Raw genomic sequence first — 20047 nt, forward strand, 5'->3', positions numbered from 1 at the left:
GCTCCCAAGAAAGTTGGTTATAACGAAAAAGTACTCATTCCAAGTTTTCGATTCAACTTCATTCATTGCTTTAACAAAATTTGTATTTCTCCCGAGTTGCGTAATTTGAGGTCAATCAAATAATTCGTAGCGTAAAATTAATCACCTTAACGGAGGATTTATAATTTTGTAATTAGATGGATATTATTGAATTTTATTGGGTACGGAAATAAGTTTCCGTCCTTTCTTAGCCAAAGTTACGAATTATTTAAACAATCAAACCTTTGATATTATGGGACCATATCCATTATGTACCATTAGAAGCTACAACTTTACTCCACCTTTCAAGCAGCATACGGATTCCTCTGAAGAAAAATCCGAACTCATTTGACTCGATCCAATCATTGAGTCAGCTTGCGATGCAGTCGCCAATAAGGGCTGACTGCATTGATCGGAACAGATGGTAATCCGAAGGTGCAATGTCTGAGGAATACAGCGGTTGGGGCAAGATTCCCCAATTCAGTCCCTCTACATATTTCTGGACCGATTTAGCAACGGGTGGCCTGACGTTGTCATGCAGCAAACTCAGTTTGACATATCTACCGTCCCATTGCGGCCGCTTTTCTTTGAGAGCTCGTTTCAAACGCATTAGCTGCTGTATCGGTAACGATCGCCACTGATGGTTTCAGATGGTTTAAGGAATTAATAAAGATAAACACCCTTCGGATCCCACAAGATGCGCAACATAACCTTTGAAGCATGAATATTGTTTTTCGCTGTCGATGGACCTGGTTCACCTGGTAGGCTCCAACATTTTCGACGTTTAGGTTTATCATAATAGATCCATTTTTCATCGCCAGTGAGGATGTGATGCAGAAAACCCATATCAAACCAAACGTCTCTCTATATCCCTCCCCTTCAATTGATGTGTCGCCCAGTTGCCTGCTTTCTGGACCATTCCCATTGCGTGCAAACGTTTACCGACGGTTGATTTGTGAACATCCAACCCATTAGACACATCATCAAGGGTTCGACATGCGTCTTCATCCAACTATTGTTGAGTATCTGCAAATTTTTTCGGTGCCCCTTCGCGATCTTTATCACTCACGTCGAAATTGCCACTTTGTAAGCGTCAAAACCACTCTTTACAAGTTGTGCTTGATGGCGCGTGATTACCATAAATATTGATCGGTATGCGACACGTTTCAGCTACACTTTTCTTTAAAAGGTAATAATGAAGCATGACTTTCCGCAAATGCTGTTTTTTTGGGACGAACGTAGTGTTCAAACTAATTTCAACTACTGCGATCGAGACCTCACATGTACACCTTCACATCACCAGTATATTAGTAGAGTGAACACAAAAATAATAGCAGCAGCGACACCTATTTTGCGAGGGCGGAAACTTATTCCCATACCCATATATATTCGGATTCGTCAACTGATCATAGAAATGAAAAAATCCTAGCAAATTATTCGACTGGACGAAAAAGAAGCCGTGATCCTGGTAAATGGGACCGAAATGTTCAAAAATCTAACAAAATAACAGGTTTAAGATACAGAAATAGAAGTGGATGCTTAACATCTGAAAAAACATTTGCATAGCAGATTTGCTATGTCGATGTCGTCAGAAGTGCATTGAAGGAATCCTTTCGAAAAAAGAAAAAACTGCCATGGATATCAGTTAGAGAGTCAAGTTGAGCAAAATATTTTTTTAAGGGGTATATCAAAGTCAAAAAAATAAAAAGAAGGTGTCTGTAGAATAAGAGTAAAATACCGAGATCACGTTCTTTCAAGTATTATTCTTGAGGAAACGGAAACGTATTTCAAAGATGCCTATCAGAAATATTTCTTTTCAAGTAGTTAAGATATATCCCGAGTATAAGCAAATCGGTCCATAAAAATGATTTTTCCTAATGTCTCGACTACATCGCCACCTTCTTCTTCTTAGCGTTACAGTCCCTGGTGAACTATTGCTTCCTTCACAGCTACTTGCCATCGATCTCGATTTACAGCCACTTTCCTCCAACATTGCATGCGCATTTTCCTAAGATCAGCTTCCACATCTTCTAGCCACCTTTTCTTTGGGGGTCCCCTTTTTCTTTCTCCGATTGGGCGAAGATCTAGTGCCTCTCCCGTTGATCGCTCTCTTGGCATTCTATCCACATGTCCCAGCCGTCGTTGAGACTTAATCGCCAATTGCTAGGTCTCTTTCCTTTCAAAATATTTACTTACAACATAAAGTTTATAAGACATTTTCCGAGATGAACAAAATCGATTTTTTGTATTACCTCAATTACAGCGTCGCCAAGTAGGTCCAAAAAACTGGTAAACCTTTCCAGACGTACTCACGACAAGACACTACAACTTCACTACAACCGGTGTAATGACTTACGAGTCTATAAATTACAAAAATAAACTACAAAATACAAAAATAAAAACTCAACACACTTTCACAAATCTGTAAGTAAATATGTATGTATTAGTAAAAACGTTCATTCTAGAGTCAAGCTTCTATTAAAATTTCATATGAAACTATTAATTTGTGACAGGGAAATTGTGCATAGTAAAGTGCACACAATAGCCGTATTCTTTTGTGTATGACTTGCAAAAAACACTCCAGCTCGTTAAACTCAGAGTTGGCAGCGCTGGTATAAACTGTCATTGATTTTAATAAATTGAAATTTAACAAAATGATTATTAAAGAAAATTAGCACTAGCATTAGCAAGTAGCACTAGCAAGTAGCACTAAAGCGCCGTTTTGAGACCATTATGAGACCTTCAACAAGCAAATATCTACGGCCAACCAGAGCTGTTCATGTAACGGAGAAGTTTGATGGGACTTAGGTTGGAGCACTGTGTAATGCTCCCAAGCTGTCGAAGAAAGGAGTACCCAGTGACCTTAGTCGTCTAGCTGCCAAGGCCGGACATTTACAGAGAAAGTGCTTAACATTCTCTTTTTCTGAGAGGCCCCCACAGCTTCTCCAATGGGGATTAAATGGTAACCCTAGCTTTTCCGCGTGTGTGCCGATCGTCCAGTGACCGGTAAACACAGCTACAAGTTTGGAAATTAATTGGCGAGGAGTCCAAAGGACTTTCTGAGTCCTGTATTGTACTGGTGCCAATGGGTTTTCGGAATAGCACTTGAAGAAATGGAGCTCCATCTTTTCTGCGCTTTTCTGAGAAATAATTTGTGCAGTTCCCCTTTAAAAACTAACAGGGGGATGCCGATGACCGGGTAGGATGTCTCTGATTTAGAGAAAACCCCTGCTCCGACTCCCGATTTCATCTTGGAACCGTCAGTGAAGACAGTGGTGCAAACTTCAGTGCAGTTTTCCCCTCGATCCAATCTTGCCTATTTGGAAAGATTGCCCTAACATGACCGTCAAACTCCAGTTTGCGAATAGAGAGATCTGTTCGAAGTTTGGAGAAATACGGTGCTAACTGCCCGAAAATGCTACCATGTCTCTTGAGATATTGCCTGATTGCACTTCGAGCTGCGATGGAAATAACGTAAAAGTCGATGGAAAGTAAATTCAGCTTTTGGTGCTGAATAACAGCCAAACCCCCTTTGAACGCCTCCAAATTTCTGCTTTTATCTTTTTCTTTTATTTATTTATTTTTTTTTTTCAATTCGCAAAAAGCTAATTTTTATAATTTTCAGAATAACTTTTATTCCTCTTGCCCCATTTGCTTTATTTTTTAATTTTTTATTACATTTTGCTTTGGTTGGGCGAAATATTCTGAGTTTTTAAATTCTTTCACAATTGAACTTGGCAGCACTCACACCAAACAAAACCTGGACCTCACGAGTTGGATTCAACTGGGTTAATTTATAGGTGTTGTTTTGTTGCTTGATATGACAGACGGCGGCATTACTCTGAATTACCGGTGCAGTTAATTCTCATTAAACTTGTAGTTGTTGTCTTAGAGACGAAATCTCTCTCCCACAACAAATCCAACATCGAATTTGCACTCCTTTACATGACAGCTGTAGTAGACATCGCAAGGTCCTAAGTTTTTCCTGCCTTGCCCTGTCCACCACATCTCTTAAATGGTATTGATGCCAGCCTTTACTCTCACGAGGACATCAACCAGCCGGCCAGAGGTCCCCATTAAGGGATCAGACATTCCAGGTACATGCCCTCAAATCGTATTCCTTATTTCGTTTGCAGGGGTTGTCATCAGTAAAGGTAGTTCACATCCGAGGCTTTGTAATTCTTTTCATTGGGGGGAGTTTTTAAGTGGCGGGTCCCAAACCCAGCGCACAACCAGCTATCCTGAAATGCTTCGCCTTCTCACGTTAGCTCACTCCCGAGTATTTGTAAGCTACCCAGAGGATACTTGGGCTAATCCCGGAAGTTGTGTGTACTGTTTGAACCATATATAGAAGAATTGTCCTGGTCACTCACAAGTGAATGGCGATCAGTAACTTTACCCACCTGCGTGGACTTCTACATATGGAACCATCCTCCATTCGCATTAGTTGCGCTTAATTCCTGAGATAATTCCGAATTAAGTAGTTAATCCCTATTAACGGCACCGTCTGCCTAGTCTATAAATTGACGTTTAAACGAGTGTTCTTTTGCAACTCGTGCACAAAAGAAAACAGCTAATGTAGTCTGTGTATTCAGGCGGAATACTTTGGAAAATTATGTAATTACATAATTTGAGCGATATGTGATTAGGAGAAATAATAAGACTAATATGCCAAAACTCTTCAAACTTGGAGTCAATTGGAAAGTAGTAAAGGGGAGAAGTATCCTAATTGGAGTTACGTAACAGACAGCAGGTATTAGTCGCTTTCAGTGACTTATCACCCAAAAATCATTTGGCTGGGTTGTACGAATAATGAAAAGGAATGCGCAATACCGTTAAAATAACTACTGCTAATTTCAGAAAGGGTTCAAATTTAAACATAAATTTATCTTACATCCCACACCACGATCTTATATCTTTATTATAAGAGATTTGTGTATTACGATATTCAAACATTGACACCTCGTATCTACCTCGATTGCCTGCCATTAGCGCAGCGTAACTGCATTGCAAATAATTATTTTATAAATAAAAATAAATATTACATATTAACTTACATTGGCAGGAGCTCATGCAGTCCGGTTCACTTGATAATAATTTTTATGGAAGAAAATGGTTATTAAAGCAAACGTATTTGATCTAGTAATAAATGGGTGAATACTTTACTTTGCTCGAAAATAAAGTACCGGGAATGTTTAATTTAAACGAACCGAACCATCGGGCCAGACAGTCAACAAAGAATAATATTTATCCGTTTTGAAGCATTGGAAAGATGATGTACGTCGCAAACAGCCGGAAATGTGGGCAAACATATCTTGGATTTTGCATGATGATAACGCGCCATCGCACCGAGCTCAAATTGTGCTGGATTATTTGAGCAAACACCAAGTAAATACCATCGTGCAAGCACCGTATTCACCTGATATGGCCCCGGTGCGACTCCTTTTTGTTTCCCAAGTTGAAGTTACCACTTCGTGGAAGGAGATTTCAGTCGATAGAGGTTTAATCACCTGAAGGAGCTGAAGGTCACCCCTTCGTCGGCCTACCAGGGGTGCATGGAGGACTGGTTTTTCTTTTGTTTTTTCGTTATGCGGACCTTGGAGGTGGAATCTTCTAAAGATACGTATGAGCCGACTCATGCATATGCCCGATTCACATACGATATTCCCCGGCACTTTAGAACTGAGTTTCGTAGTGCCTGCGGCCTACACCACCCTATCGCTTCGCTGTTCTGCTTTTTTCTCCTCGGTATTACCAGCTGTGGCGGCCGTAACCGAATGGGTTTGTGCGTGATTACTATTCGGAATTAACAGAGAGAACGTAGGTTCGAATCTCGGTGAAACAGCAAAATTAAGAAAAACATTTTTCTAATAGCGGTCGCCCCTCGGCAGGCAATGGCAAACCTCCAAGTGTATTTCTGCCATGAAAAGGCTCCTCATAAAAATAAAAAATATCTGCCGTTCAGAGTCGGCTTGAACTGTAGGTCCCTCCATTTGAGGAACAACATCAAGACGCACACCACAAATAGGAGCTCAGCCAAACACCCAAAAAGGGTGTACGCGCCAATTATGTACATATATATATATATATATTACTCTAAGATTTTCTTAATTTTTAAGCGTATTTATCACCATTTCTTTCTGGTAACTCATTCACTTCTAGAGAATTTGTGCCGAAATCACATGGCACTCCATAATCATCATCTGATGACAAATAATTTTCTACGATTCTTCTTCTCTTCTTAGTACTATTAGAATTATTGATTTCTAAGTCATCTTCACTTTCTGAATCCAAAATTCTTGAATTTTTATTTCTTTGCACAGGGTATATTTCTATTGAAAATAATAACCGATAATTACGCAAGTTATTTTAATAAACTATCTGAGGTAATTCCAGTGTAATCTTTGTAAAACATATTAAAGTTTATAATTAGAACTTAAGAAACTATTAAAATTATAATTAATAAACACAACTATTTTTATTGCACTGTTAAAGAATACTAGAAATTTACGTACTAAAAACACTTCCATATTACCAAAGAAACGCCAATTCATAATTTTTTCCCGTTATAAATTTTACTGCGTCGCACACTGGGGATTTAGCGGAAGAAAGTCAAATGTGCAACACACCACCTACGCAATGTTTAATGGTATTTTTAAATTCCAGAATAGAACCAACAATAAAATCAAAAAGAATTACTAAACTCCGACTTACAGTTGTTTTTTATAGATATGTCAAAAGTATAATTTTTGTATAGTATTGAACTGACTAAGAAAAAACTTCAAAGCCCAAGGTGGTTTTTTTTCCTTTTGCTTGAGCCGACTTCCAATTTTTTATTTTGCATTTAGGGTACGATATTTTTATATATTTTAGCCGGAAGAACAAAGGCTGTGAAGCATTTGATTATCTATTTATAATTAATTTTACAAAAAAAAAAAAAATGTTCCAGTTTGTTCATGTTCCTTCATATTCTTGAATCTGCAAGTTGAGCTACATTTACCTACGGTCAGAAACTAGTATCAACGTGTTGCTTAATAGCGTCTCTTTCAGTTTTAATCAATTGCAGGTGCCACCAGGCGCCACTGATTTTTTGTGATTTTTTGGCAATGATAATAACTAAACGCTTTCTAGTGTGTGCATAATGATAACGAAACACTTTTAATTTTGTTTTGACATTTTGAGGGTAATTCAGAATTATGAACTTACATGTATCCTGTGCGTAAATATTTGCTGGCTTATATTAATAAAAAAAAAAAATTATAATTTATGAATTTTAAAAACATTGTTTTTTAAAATTAAAAAAAAAAATAGTTTTTAAACATGTTCTTTTCATACACAAATATATACAACTTCGTTAGTAGTAAAAATGTAAATATTTTTTGGGATGTATACTTTTTTCCGCATCTCTGTACAAAAATCCCCAGTGTGCGTCGTAGTGAATTTTATTACTGTACTGTGCAATAATGCATTTTTCGGAATTTTATAACATAAGACATTCCATATCAAAATTATTTCTTTCAGTGGACTTAAGCCACTTTCAAAATAATTTTTTTTTCATTTCGTTAACAAGCTAATTTTCAAGAGCCCCAAATCATTGCGATTTTAATGATAATATTAGACTTAAATTGTTCATAAAAAATATTATATATATTAGGATTGTGATTATTGTTATCATTAACTAGAATTTTTTTAAAAATGGACTTAAACCACTTTCAAAATGAACGGCTCAATTGTTGAAAAAAATTGAAATTTTTTATTTTTTTATGTTTTTCAAAAGCAGTATAAATTTTATTGAAATCTACTAAGCGGTTTTTAAGTTACAGTGATCAGCAGTTCAAAAAACATAGTTTTGAGAAAAAGGATTTCAAAGTTTTGCTATTGGCTCCGTAGCGCCCAAGCGCCCTTTGTTATTTCTTGAATAACTCGAAAAGTATTTGTTTGATTCACTTCAAATTTTCACACAATATTATACTTTAAGAAAATGCAAAAAAAATCCAATTTTTTGAAAACTCTGACCCCTTAATTTTATCTTATTAAAGGTCAGCCTCCATCTGGTGTCGCTAGGGACCAAAAATTCTATGCGTGGCTCAATGGCAGCCCGGTTAACTAAGCTAACATAATTACTTTTCTTTACAATGCCTTAAAAATACAGAATTCTTTCCTAAAATAAATATTATACATAATTTTAATGCTCAGAATCTTCATTTTGTCTTAGCAGAATTTCGAAAATACAGAATTATGATTCAAAAAAATTCAGGCTGCTTAGAATTATTCTCAATTTTTTTCCAGAACTTTTAGCTAAAAGAACATTGTAATGCAGAATTTAGGACCGCTTCCCATTACCCTTGGCCAACACTTCGAAAAGGCTTGGAAAACGAATCCCATTTTCAGGCCACGCCTTCGACTATGAACATTGCAACAGCTTCCTATTCGATTCGTTAACTAAGCCATGCTGCAACTGAACGGAATTTTCGTTATCCAATATATTTTATCTTCGAAATCTCGCACATTCAATATGGCGGGCATAAAATCAAAAAAATTCGTATTGCCTTTTTTATTTTTGAAAAACTGATATCAGCGATCCCAAAATTCCCCAGTGGTAATTTTTATCAACTTAGTTAAAAATACAAATAAAACTTTGTATGCAAATAAATTATAAATGTACACTACATGAACTTCTAGGCAATAAATATTTTATTATAATTGAAAATTTGATACTTAGACAGTTAGTCGTGATTTTTGCGGTTATGTTAATTTGCAAGTGTTTTGTTAGCCTTTACTTGCGTTATTTAGCGTTAATCATAACTTATATTAGGTGCCCAACTAAGTTCTCACTGTTTTTTTGATGAAAATACAACTTTATTCGGAAAAAAAATGGTTACAACTGAATCATTGAAAGTATTGCCCATCGCTGGCTACTACTTTTTCCCATCTTTCTGGTAGATCTCGTATACCGTCGCGATAAAACTGTTCATCTCTTAGGGCTATTCACGTATCAAGTCATTTTTTGATGTCTTCATATGAATGGAGCTGCTGGTCAGCTAGACCATGTACCATCGATCGGAACAGGTGATAATCGGACGGCGCCATATCTGGAGAATATGGTGTGTGGGTAGGATTTCCCATTTCAGTGTTTCCAGGTAGGTTTTAACGGGTTTGGCCGTTTCTCGCACAGTGCTCGGCTCAATCGCATCAATTGAAGTCGATACCGATCCCCAGTGATGGTTTCGCTTGGTTTTAGCAGTTCATAATAAATAACACCAACTTGGTCCCATCAAATACATAGCATAACCTTCGCAGCGTGAATATTCGGCCGAGGCGACGACGTAGAAGCATGACCGGGCAGTCCCCATGACTTTCTTTTCTTTGGATTGCTGTGATGAATCCATTTTTAATCATTTCATCCATTGGTTTTAACTCATAAGGAACCCAAGTCCCCTGTTTCTGAATCATTCCCAAAGCATGCAATCGCTTGGAAATGGATTGGCGGGTAACTCCTATTACTGAAGCAAGCTCTTCTTGCGTTTGACACGGATCCTCATTGAGCAATTCCACCAATTCAGCGTCTTCGAAGGTTTTTGGCCTTCCTTCACGCGAACGGTCGTCAACATTAAAATCACCGTCTTTGAAGCGACGGAAGTAATCTCGGCACGTTGTTTCACTTAAAGCAGCATCTCCATAAACTTTTTATAGCTCCCGGTGCGTTTCATCCGCCGTTTTTTTCGAATGGAAGAGGAAAATCAACACCTCCCGCAAATGTCGGCACAAATTCAGACATTTTCACAAAACCAAAAGTGTATGATACCAAAACAAAATCACTAATGGGTTGAAGCAGTTTGTTTACCATATGTCTAAGCTTGGTTAATGACGTTTAAGTTATGTTAGAATCGACTAGCACACAGTGCTGGCGGCATCCATTGACAAACAGCAGGAACTTAGTTGCGCACCCAATATTTAATTTCAATTTTTTTTTTTTTTTTGGTATTCCTAGACTTGCACAAGGTGGCAAAAAATTAATTATCATATTTGGGTTTTTAATAACTCTTTTACTAAATTCACAAAAAAAGGAAATATTTTTAATGATGGAAATCTTTATTTCGATCTTTACGCGCTCCATTGCTTCCTTGTTTTTAAACAACAGCTGTTCGTAAGTGTCAAATATGATTGACGTACTACGCCATTTGTAAACATTTTAAACATTCCGATAGGATGACTAATTTTCCCCCACCCTGTATACATATACATACATTTACCAGTATTGTAATATTTTTTCTTTGTGACATTTTACAGATTTCCAAACAAATCTTCACAACTGATATTAGACTTTACGAGAAGAAAGTCATACCAATTTTATAATTTTATACAATAACGTAGCACAAAAACACACCTCAAAATCCCAAAATGAATAGCTCGGAGTTGGAGAAGTTACAAAATGGTAATTTAGCGCACAAAGTTTTAATTGTGAAACGACTCGATAAAACGAAACCACCGAAGCCGTTGGGCGAACGCAGAAAAGCCGTATTGCGACAGGTGAATCGAAAGAAATACTTTTTATTTTAGGAAATATAAATATAAATATAATAGAAGAATATTGAGAATAATAATGAAACATAATTAATTATTCTCCAAAATCATGTGCGCAGGAGCTGATGGTACTCCTCGGAAACACGTGCGTAGTAGCATCTGGCATGTCCGTAGCTTTGCCTTCCGTGTCTCTCAGTCAACTGACAAATCCAAATGATATTTACCAACTCAACACAGAGGAGAGTAGCTGGTTCGGTAAGTACGATTAATGTCATCACCGGTGATCCTATTTACATAAAAAAAGTTTCAAATAAATTAATAAAAAATATGTGAGAGTAAATCTCTCCATTGCGATTTACTGCAAGTTCATACCTCGCCCAATTGCACGAATAGCAGTATTTATTTTTATTTACATTAATATGGAAAATAACAACAAATTATTATTTTACAAAAAAAGGAGCACTAGCTGCCAGGACTTACGGCTCACTGCTCTAATAAGATTATTTTTTGACTAGAAAAGTTAAGCTATTAGAGAGTTAATTTTCTGAAAAAGATTATTAGGCACTATCGACACATGAATTAATAAAGAAATTAAGTTATGCGGGAGGTAAATTCATAGGATATACGGAGGAATATTTACATAAATATTTAAGTAAAGAGACTTATGGCTTAAATCAATTTTCGCAGATCCGCTCTAATTAAGTAATCTATCATTTTTTCAATGTTTTCCTGAGAAGGAGTCTTTAGTATTTCCGATGGAAAATGGTTGTTGAAACTTGTATTCCTGAGATTCATAAAATGCGTGCAGTCGTTCAAAAGGTGTTTAACTGTTAATGTTGACAGGGTGCAGTAGGGGCAGGGAGGTGGCCTCTCGCCATTTAAAATGTGGGATTGGTACGGCATATGGCTTGATAGTTGGGTTTAGTGACAATTGTATTTAAGCTTGCATAATGGTGTTGCACTGCTCTCCATGCTTCAGTTCTTTTTGCTTCAAAATATTTATTTATTAGTCCGTAGATGTCCTTCTTCAGCCTTAGCTCTTTGGTCAGCAAGCTCGTTCCCTTTCATACCAACGTGGGCAGAAATCCACATTATTATGATTTTATTTTGATGCTCAATTAATATGCTCCGTATGCTTGAAATAAGGGGCGATTTCGTTCTTATGTTCATGATACCTGATATTGTAGACTTGCTATCCGAACCAATTATTGATTTTTCATTAGTTTTTGATGCAACTATTATGGCATTGTATGTATATATATTGCTATAGCTTCTGCTGTGTACACAGAACAATAGTAAGGTAGTTGACCCTTCGTTATTGTTTCACCATCAGCATTCACTAATGCAAACGTGGTGTGGTCCAGAGTTTTTGAACCATCAGTGTAGATCATTTTCCATTCAGGTCTAAATGATGCGACGTATTCTTCAAATCTACGCTGGTATTCTCATGAACTGGTGTCGGATTTAGGAAATGTTGCTATATCAAAAAGGACTGAAGACTTTCTAAAATGTCAAGGCGGTGAATAGCAGTATTTATATGCAGACCAAATACAAAATAACAGCGGGGCATAAAATTGAACACCTTAAGAGAGTAGTTAAATAGTAGTTACGTTTACGGTTAAATCCTAACCGCTGCTACAGAGCTTCTGAGCTGATGCACTATGCACTCTCTCCTCCAATCACTACCACAATGCCCGCGACCATTTTGTCATTATTGAGTAAGCATAAAGTAGTTGTAGTATCCGTGAGTAAAATGTCAAACAAGAGCAACAAGGTCACATACTCGTATACATTTACATTGTAAGCAGAAAGTACAGAGAGAGTTAAGCCTTAAATGAGAGGTACGGCAAATAGCCCCACTTGAATATTTGTGTAACAAATTTTCAATTGATGATATTTGTAGCTATGATACTTAAAATATTTAAGTATCATTGACATTTTTTATGTTTAGTTTGAAATATTGTACAACTTATTTGATCATCTCTTGAAGTATTTGTTTTTCTCTTGAAGTATATCATTATAATATAATACTCATTAATATTTTTACTATTATTATAAGCTCATTTGTAAGAACAGCTGTGTTTTCCATCGCTTTAGTTGGCTGGCTTATTTTATGTGGATGTATAATTAAAACAATTAGTCAACAAAAAGTGTTTATTGTTAATAAAATATTGCAGCTCATTTACTAAAAAAATTACATTTTGAATGGGCACGAGAAAATAATATATAGTACAATCCGATTCACTTGACTAGATTCAATAATTTGTACAGAAACAAATGGTTTTTCAAGCAACAGTATTTGATTTAGTAATCCAAACATTTCTGATTATTCAAGTGAACACTGTACTTTGTTCGACAGTAAACATTCATCAAAATATTATTCCATATAACGGTAACGAAGCACAGCAAAGCACAGTGTTTAGCAAACATTTGTGTGTAGTGTATAAACTTTATATGCCCTTCCCGCTCAGTGCTCTAATGACACATAACCACTTTGTTGAGTGCTTTCACTTGTTCTTGCTCGCAATAGCGAAGAATCGAAAACCCTTGTGGGGGAGAGATTCACTAGATACTGCAGCACGATTTTGTTTTCAATTTGGATAGAGTGTTTTTTTTCTACAAATTAATTGCAGGGAATCCGTAAGCAGAAAACCAGTTAGTATAAAGAGTCCCGGCGCTTTTATTGAAATACTTCGTAGGACACACGCGCGTAAAATCTACCGAAAAAATCGACGGCCTGCTGAAGGTCTCAAAACCGATAATAACGAGACTAAATTTCTGATACAGACATCTATGTGATTTTATGTTATGGAGCAAGTAGTTCTGCATCTATCGTTCTAATTCCTCATACAGTAGCTCAGTTCGAAGACAGAGGTAAAATACCTATAGGCGAAATCGACGAGTTTGCTATTAGTGATTGATTCAAAAATTTAATTGCTTTTTCTTATTACATAATTGAGTATTTTCCTAGCAAATATATTTTGAGGCTGATCAAGTTTTTAATTTCATTTTTTAGCAAATATATTAAAAATTTTTTCCTCATGCACTTCCAACTTCCTTTCCACTACAGCATCCATCAACAGCATGGCTTGCCCGCTCGGCGGTTTGTTAGTGGGTTACCTGATGGATCGGATCGGCCGCCGGAACACAATGCTATGCACGAATTTTGTTGGCATCATCGGCTTGGTACTGCTAGCTACTGCACCCTACCAAAGCACACGTGAAGCCATTTACATACAGTTACTCATAGGACGCTTTCTTTGTGGTAAGTTGGAGTAAATCTGACATGGAAATTGAAATCGAAGAAAATTATTTTGAATATAAAATAATAGGCTTATAGAGGCCGCGGCAAATGATAGCACAGCAACACTTGGACCAGTTTTGACAATTTTTTTTGTTTTTGTAATATACATTTTTTTTTTTTCATTCTGTTACTGTTTAGTTCATGTCTAATGAAAACTATATCTAATAAGTCCAAATTGCAAACTATAATATATAAAAAATTTAAGAATTCCATAACAATTTGCTCGATATATTTTTGTTTTTCTTAACGGGATTTTTTAGCAACATAAAACTTGCACTTTATTCAAATAAAATTGAATAAGCTATAAAAGTTCATACCAAAAATCTTTTTAGAAATTTGAAGTAAAAACGCCTGATGAAATTCTGTTGAACAGTTTGTAGAATTTTTCCAATTTTTTTATAAACGCTGGCTAAGTTTCAAGGGCCGGTGTTGATTTTGAATAAAATATAATTTTTTTTAGGAAATTATTATCATTTCTCTTTATTATATTTGGTATTGGTCAATTACGTATGGAACAAAATATTGGCCAAATAGCCGACGCGGCCTTGGCGGCACACCTCACTCTGATAGTCCAAATTTTCGATGACGCTGAGGCATAATTGAGGTTCTACGCCGTTAATGTGTCGAATTATCTCATCCTTTAGCTCTTGAATTGTTGCTGGCTTATCGACGTACACCTTTTCTTTCAAATAGCCCCAAAGAAAGAAGTCCAACGGTGTCAAATCACATGATCTTGGCGGCCAATTGACATCGCCGCGACGTGAGATTATTCGGCCATCAAATTTTTCGCGCAAAAGAGCCATTCTTTCGTTAGCTGTGTGTCAAGTGGCACCGTCCTGTTCAAACCACATATCGTCCACATCCATATCTTCAAATTCGGGCCATAAAAAGTTCGTTCTCATCTCACAATAGCGAACACTATTCACAGTAACTGCCTGACCGGCCTCATTTTGGAAAAAATACGGTCCAATGATGCCGCCGGCCCATAAACCGCACCAAACAGTCACTCTTTGTGGGTGCATTGGTTTTCGCTTTCACGGCAATCACTCTTGGATTATCATTCGCCCAAATGCGGCAATTCTGCTTATTGACGAATCCACTGAGGTGAAAATGCGCCTCATCACTGAAGATGATTTTCTTCACGAAGTGCGCGATATGCATTTTGATTTGAACGCCCGTTTTCATAATAAGCCTGAATAACTTTAACGCATTGTTTGATTGTGTATCTTTCCGTGGTTCAAATTGAGTTAGTCTGAAACTGAAAAATGTCAAATGAAATGCAGAAAAAAACTTGACGTTTAGGTGTGGTTCACATTCAAGATCGGCCCTTGAAAGTTAACCAGCCTTTATATAAAATTTCAAATTTTTATTTATACAGTTTTTCTAGGACAATAAGCTATAAAATAAAATAAATAATTGGCGTGTATACTTCTGGTAGCGGCAGGCTAATCACCTACCCTGTCAGACAGAAAATAGGTTAACGTAACCAACGCAAGACAAATGTCTTGTTGAGGCCCTATGCTCCCGAGAGAAGTGAACAAGGAAGGAAAAAAAACTTTTGTTAGGTATTTGGTCGAATTCCTCCTTCTATTTGTGGTAAGCTTCTTGCGGCTATAATTTTATATAAATAATTAATTAGCCACAATAATCTAGCCAACTGGTCCATATGCTGGTGTGCTACCATTTTATCACAGGGTTTATATTCATCTTTATTCATTATCTTTACAGGTCTAATGATTGGTCTGTCACTTTCACCCATCGGTTCTTACTCGGCTGAGATCAGCTTGCCGCGCTACCGAGGGCGCCTAGTTATGGGCACGTCAATTGCTATAGCTTGCGGTATACTACTGATGTATTTATTGGGCTATTTTATACGAGTGGGTGTTGCCTAGGCTTTGTTTGTATTTAAATATGATATGTGCACTCACACACACACAAACACAACACACAAATATGCCCACCTGCAAGTATGATATTTACCTTTAAACATTTTTTCATTCATCATTTGCTTACAGAACAACTTTAAATTGATCTCCATTATATCCGTTGTTTATCAATGTTTTGCATTCTGCTGCTGCCTGCCTATGCCCGAATCACCCAGTTGGCTACTGCAGAAAGGCTATGAGGAACGTGCACGTAAATCGCTCAAATATTTTCGTGGTCTCTCGCATAAAGGTAGCACTGACACCAGCAATCTATGCAATATTGAACTAACCAAGTATCCTTCCTTCTTTACTCTGCTTTAGATAACACCCTTTACGAGGAGTTTGAAACTGAATTGGCATTGATAAAGAAAAATTCGGATCTCAGTCGCACAGCTGCCGCCAATGAGTCACTTTTGCAAGCCATACGCGCACCGGAAGTCTACAAGCCGTTGATCATAATGATCGGTTTCTTCTTCTTCCAACAGTGCTCCGGCATTGTTGTAGTGATAGTATTCGCTGCTCAAATCGCAACACGCGCTGGTGTCTCCACAGATCCGCTGCTTGTGGCTGTGTTCGTCGGTGTGGCGCGTATTGTCACCACATTTTTTATGGGCATGATTTTCGATAAATGGGGCAGACGTCCAGCTGGCATAGTATCTGCGGCTGGCATGACCATTTGTATGATGCTGCTCGCCGCCAACGGTTGGTGGCCAGTTCTAGGTGAGCGCCTGCCATTGTTGTCCGTCATTTGTATTGTGCTGCATATAATCTTCTCCACAATGGGACTGCTAACTCTGCCATTCTTTATGATCTCGGAGGTGTTTCCGCAACGGGTGCGTGGTAGCGCCAATGGCTTTACGCTCTGCATTGGTCTTTTATTCTCGTTCAGCGTTGTGAAGCTGTATCCCACCATGGAGACGCTGATAGGCACCGCGAATAGTTTCGCCTTCTTCGGTTCGATTTCGTTGTTGGGTGTGGCCTTCATTTATTTCATGGTGCCCGAGACGAAAGGTCGTACGCTGCTTGAGATCGAGGACTACTTCCGCACAGGGCGGCGTGTGACCAATGCTGAGGTGGCGCGTCGGCAATCGCAAATTGCGATGGAGGAGGCGGTGGGAATTTATCGATCGGATTTAGAATTAAATGAAGTATTTTTAAAATTAAGTAAAGTGGACGATAAGGACAGCGATAAGGACGTACAGCAAAAATAATGATAGGCAGTGCTTTTGTTGATTTTAATGGCATTATGTTTGTAGAAATAATTGTACTTAAAGTAAATACGTATTAACAACTAGACTGTGATGTATGTAAGGGCTAAGACCAAAGGAAAATTTAGCCAAAAAATCGGTATTCTGAAAAAGGTACAAAAAATATATGAAGATACGAATTTAATAAAAGTGTAAAGGACATGAAAACATATTTGCGTCTTTTATTTATTTTTATTGTAGCAAATTGAAAGCAGTGGCTCAAGGGATTTACAACTATGAGCAAAAAAAATTGTATTATTTAAATTTTCTAAGGCATAGGAAAATATCCAGTAGTGGTCGGTAGCCACAGATTTTTCTTACAAATCTTCTTAGTAAACAAATCAACCAAGAAGGCGAGTGTTGCATTTGAACTCCAAAATATTCTCATCATCATCATAGCATCACAGTTCGTGGAGCATCGTTGCTTCCATTACCACTCGCCCCCACGTCACTCGGTCAACAGCTTTTCGTTTGATATCAAATATGCCCATAGCTCCAAAATCGCCTTCAATGTCATCTCTCCATCGTTTTCGCAGCCGGCCTCTTCTTCTGTCGCCAGCCTTCTTCTGGACTTGTTTCGCAGATCTTTTTTATAGCTCTATCGTTGCTCATTCGTAGAATGTAACCGTACCATCAAACCCTTTGCGCTTTGCCGTACCTGATTACATTTGCACCCTTGATAAGTGTGTCTAACTCGTCGTTGTACCGAATGCGGTAAGTACCGTATTCAAGTCCTACAGGTCCATATATTTTTATTACCATCTTTTTCCCAAACAATTTAACTGATGCGTTTCATTGGATTTCAGCACCCAGACTTCGCACCGTATGTGAGTGTAGGTCTCATGACAGTTTCGTACATTCGTAGTTTCAGGTTTCTGGAAAGTAGTCTCGATTTCATCTAACTCGACTAAGTAAGCAATTGAGTAGTAAAGTCCTCTCTCGACGAACAAAACTAATACTCTACAAGGAGCTCATCCTGCTCGTCCCAACGTATGGTGCAGAAGCGTGGACGATGAAATCATCCGATGAAGCGTCCCTTGGCGTATTTGCGAGACAGATTCTGCGGAAGATTTTTGGACCTTTGCACGTTCGTGACGGCCAACTTTGAATTCATGAACTTTACGACAACAATAGACATAGTGCAGCGAATTAAGATCCAGCGGCTACGTTGGCTTGGCCAAGTCGTCCGAATGGATACAAACGCTCCGGCTCTGAAAGTATTCAATGCGGTACCAGCTGATGGTAGCAGAGGAAGATGAAGCCCTCCTCTGCGTTGGAAAGATCAGGTGGAGAAGGACTTGGCTTCACTAGCGCCGGTTAGGGCGAGAAAGTAACGACTGGCGCGCTTTGTTAAACTCAGCCAAAATCGCGTAAGCCGTAATCGCGCCAATTAAGAAGAAGAAGAAGCCTCGATTTCATCAGCTTTGTATGCGCGAAGTAAGATTTACTTGCAGTTTGTACCCTGTCTCGTATGGCCATGGATGTATCTTTCTGTGCGCAAGGCACAACTCCAAGGTACCTAAGATGCTGTAAGTTGCTGTAACTTTCAAAGCTTTGACTAGTCTGTGGTCATAAGTTGCATATTGGAAATTACTCCTTTTTTATTTTAATGTTTTTGGTATCATTTGAGTTGTTGGTGAACTGAAAAGGCGCTTTTGTTGCTGAAGTAGTTTCTCAAGGTTTTTCATTGCGGAAATCAGTGATCTTCTGAAATTTTTGAAAAGTTCACACTTATTTTAGGAGAGATAAGGACAAGTTCTCCACGCGGGATCACAATGGGCTTTGAGCCTGAGTGTATCCCACAGTGGACAACCGCTTCGGCCTGGTCCGCGAAGATAACATTTGGAGGGCGGAAGTTCATGAAGGTGGTAAAGGATTCTCCATGAACGTCTCTTATGGCCTGTATGTATACTGGAAGATCCAGTGGATGTCTGATGAAGTCCTGAAACTCGTCAGTAGGTTAACGAGATTCCTTCTGGCGTTCCTAGGAAGAGCCGCAGTCTTCAGCAAGTGCCTGCATAGGTGGTTAATGCGATAGCATCGCAGCTGGAATTGGACAATATAATGCACCTTAACTGGGAGCATAGTTACCTCACTGCATAGGTGTTGGAGTGGTAGATCAGCCATTCTGGTAGCAGTATTTTGGCAGGTCTGTAGCTTCGTCCACTGCGTAGCGACTAAATGAGCACTGCAAAATTTGGAATTGGCCGGTCGATTGCCTTAATGCATTAAATGTCGCCAAATTGTTTTTTTTGTTTTTTTTTTGTCATCCCCGTCGTATGACGCTGGAGCTTGGACGATCCGATCAGGCATCCCTTGGAGTGTTTGAGAGAAAGATTCTGCGTAAGTTTTTGGACCTTTGGACGTTAGCGACGAGGAGTTTCGTAGGCGATAGAGCAATAAGCTGCAGCGAATAAGGATCTAGCGGCTTCGTTGGCTGGCTCATGTTGTCCGGGCCTGAAAGTGTTCGATGCGGTACCAGATGGTGGTAATAGAAGAAGAAGAAGACCTCCTCAGCGTTGGAAAGAACAGGTGGAGAAGGACTTTACTTCACTTGGTTTGTCCAACTGGCGCTGGTTAGCTCGAGAAAGAAACGACTGGCGCGCTTTGTTAAACTCGACCAAAATCGCGTAAGCGGTTATCGCGCGAAACAAGAAGAAGAATCAGTCGGTGCTTCTTGGCTCGCTTCTTCAAATTTCAAAATTAACCCTTTTTGATATTTTGTTACCATTTTTTATTGTTGTCTTAAACATTTTTCGCTTAAATAATATTCTAAAAATGATCAAATTACTTTTTTATTATTATTGATGTACTAAATAGGCTTTTAAGTTACAAAGGTTAAGCTCGTCCAATCCGGTACATCGACCTCAAAATTTACCAAATCCCGCCCCATCTGATGTGCAGCTGTTCACTTCTTTCGATGAATAAATGCAATGCTTTTAGAAAAATATCATCCACTTAATCTTGTCCTCAAAAGTGAATAAATGTGCCCATTGATTTTTAATTGAAACAAGGCTCAATATGACTTT

The 20047-nt window shown here is 38.1% G+C and overlaps 1 protein-coding gene across 2 annotated transcripts in view; it reads left to right on the forward strand.

The window, feature by feature from the left end:
• The window catches only part of LOC129243556 (facilitated trehalose transporter Tret1-2 homolog), a 46570-nt gene extending 29380 nt beyond the window's left edge, over nt 1-17190 (forward strand). For both annotated transcript variants that reach the window (XM_054880651.1, XM_054880650.1), the window contains exons 2-7: nt 10309-10548; nt 10662-10797; nt 13613-13807; nt 15575-15723; nt 15862-16021; nt 16093-17190. In XM_054880651.1, the coding sequence (XP_054736626.1) occupies nt 10420-10548; nt 10662-10797; nt 13613-13807; nt 15575-15723; nt 15862-16021; nt 16093-16982 (1659 nt within the window). In that variant the 5' untranslated portion in view covers nt 10309-10419 and the 3' untranslated portion in view covers nt 16983-17190. The remainder of the gene's footprint in view (nt 1-10308; nt 10549-10661; nt 10798-13612; nt 13808-15574; nt 15724-15861; nt 16022-16092) is intronic.
• Nucleotides 17191-20047: the final 2857 nt, after the last annotated feature.

This window comes from Anastrepha obliqua, chromosome 4 (genome assembly GCF_027943255.1).
Source record: "Anastrepha obliqua isolate idAnaObli1 chromosome 4, idAnaObli1_1.0, whole genome shotgun sequence".
NCBI lineage: Eukaryota > Metazoa > Arthropoda > Insecta > Diptera > Tephritidae > Anastrepha > Anastrepha obliqua.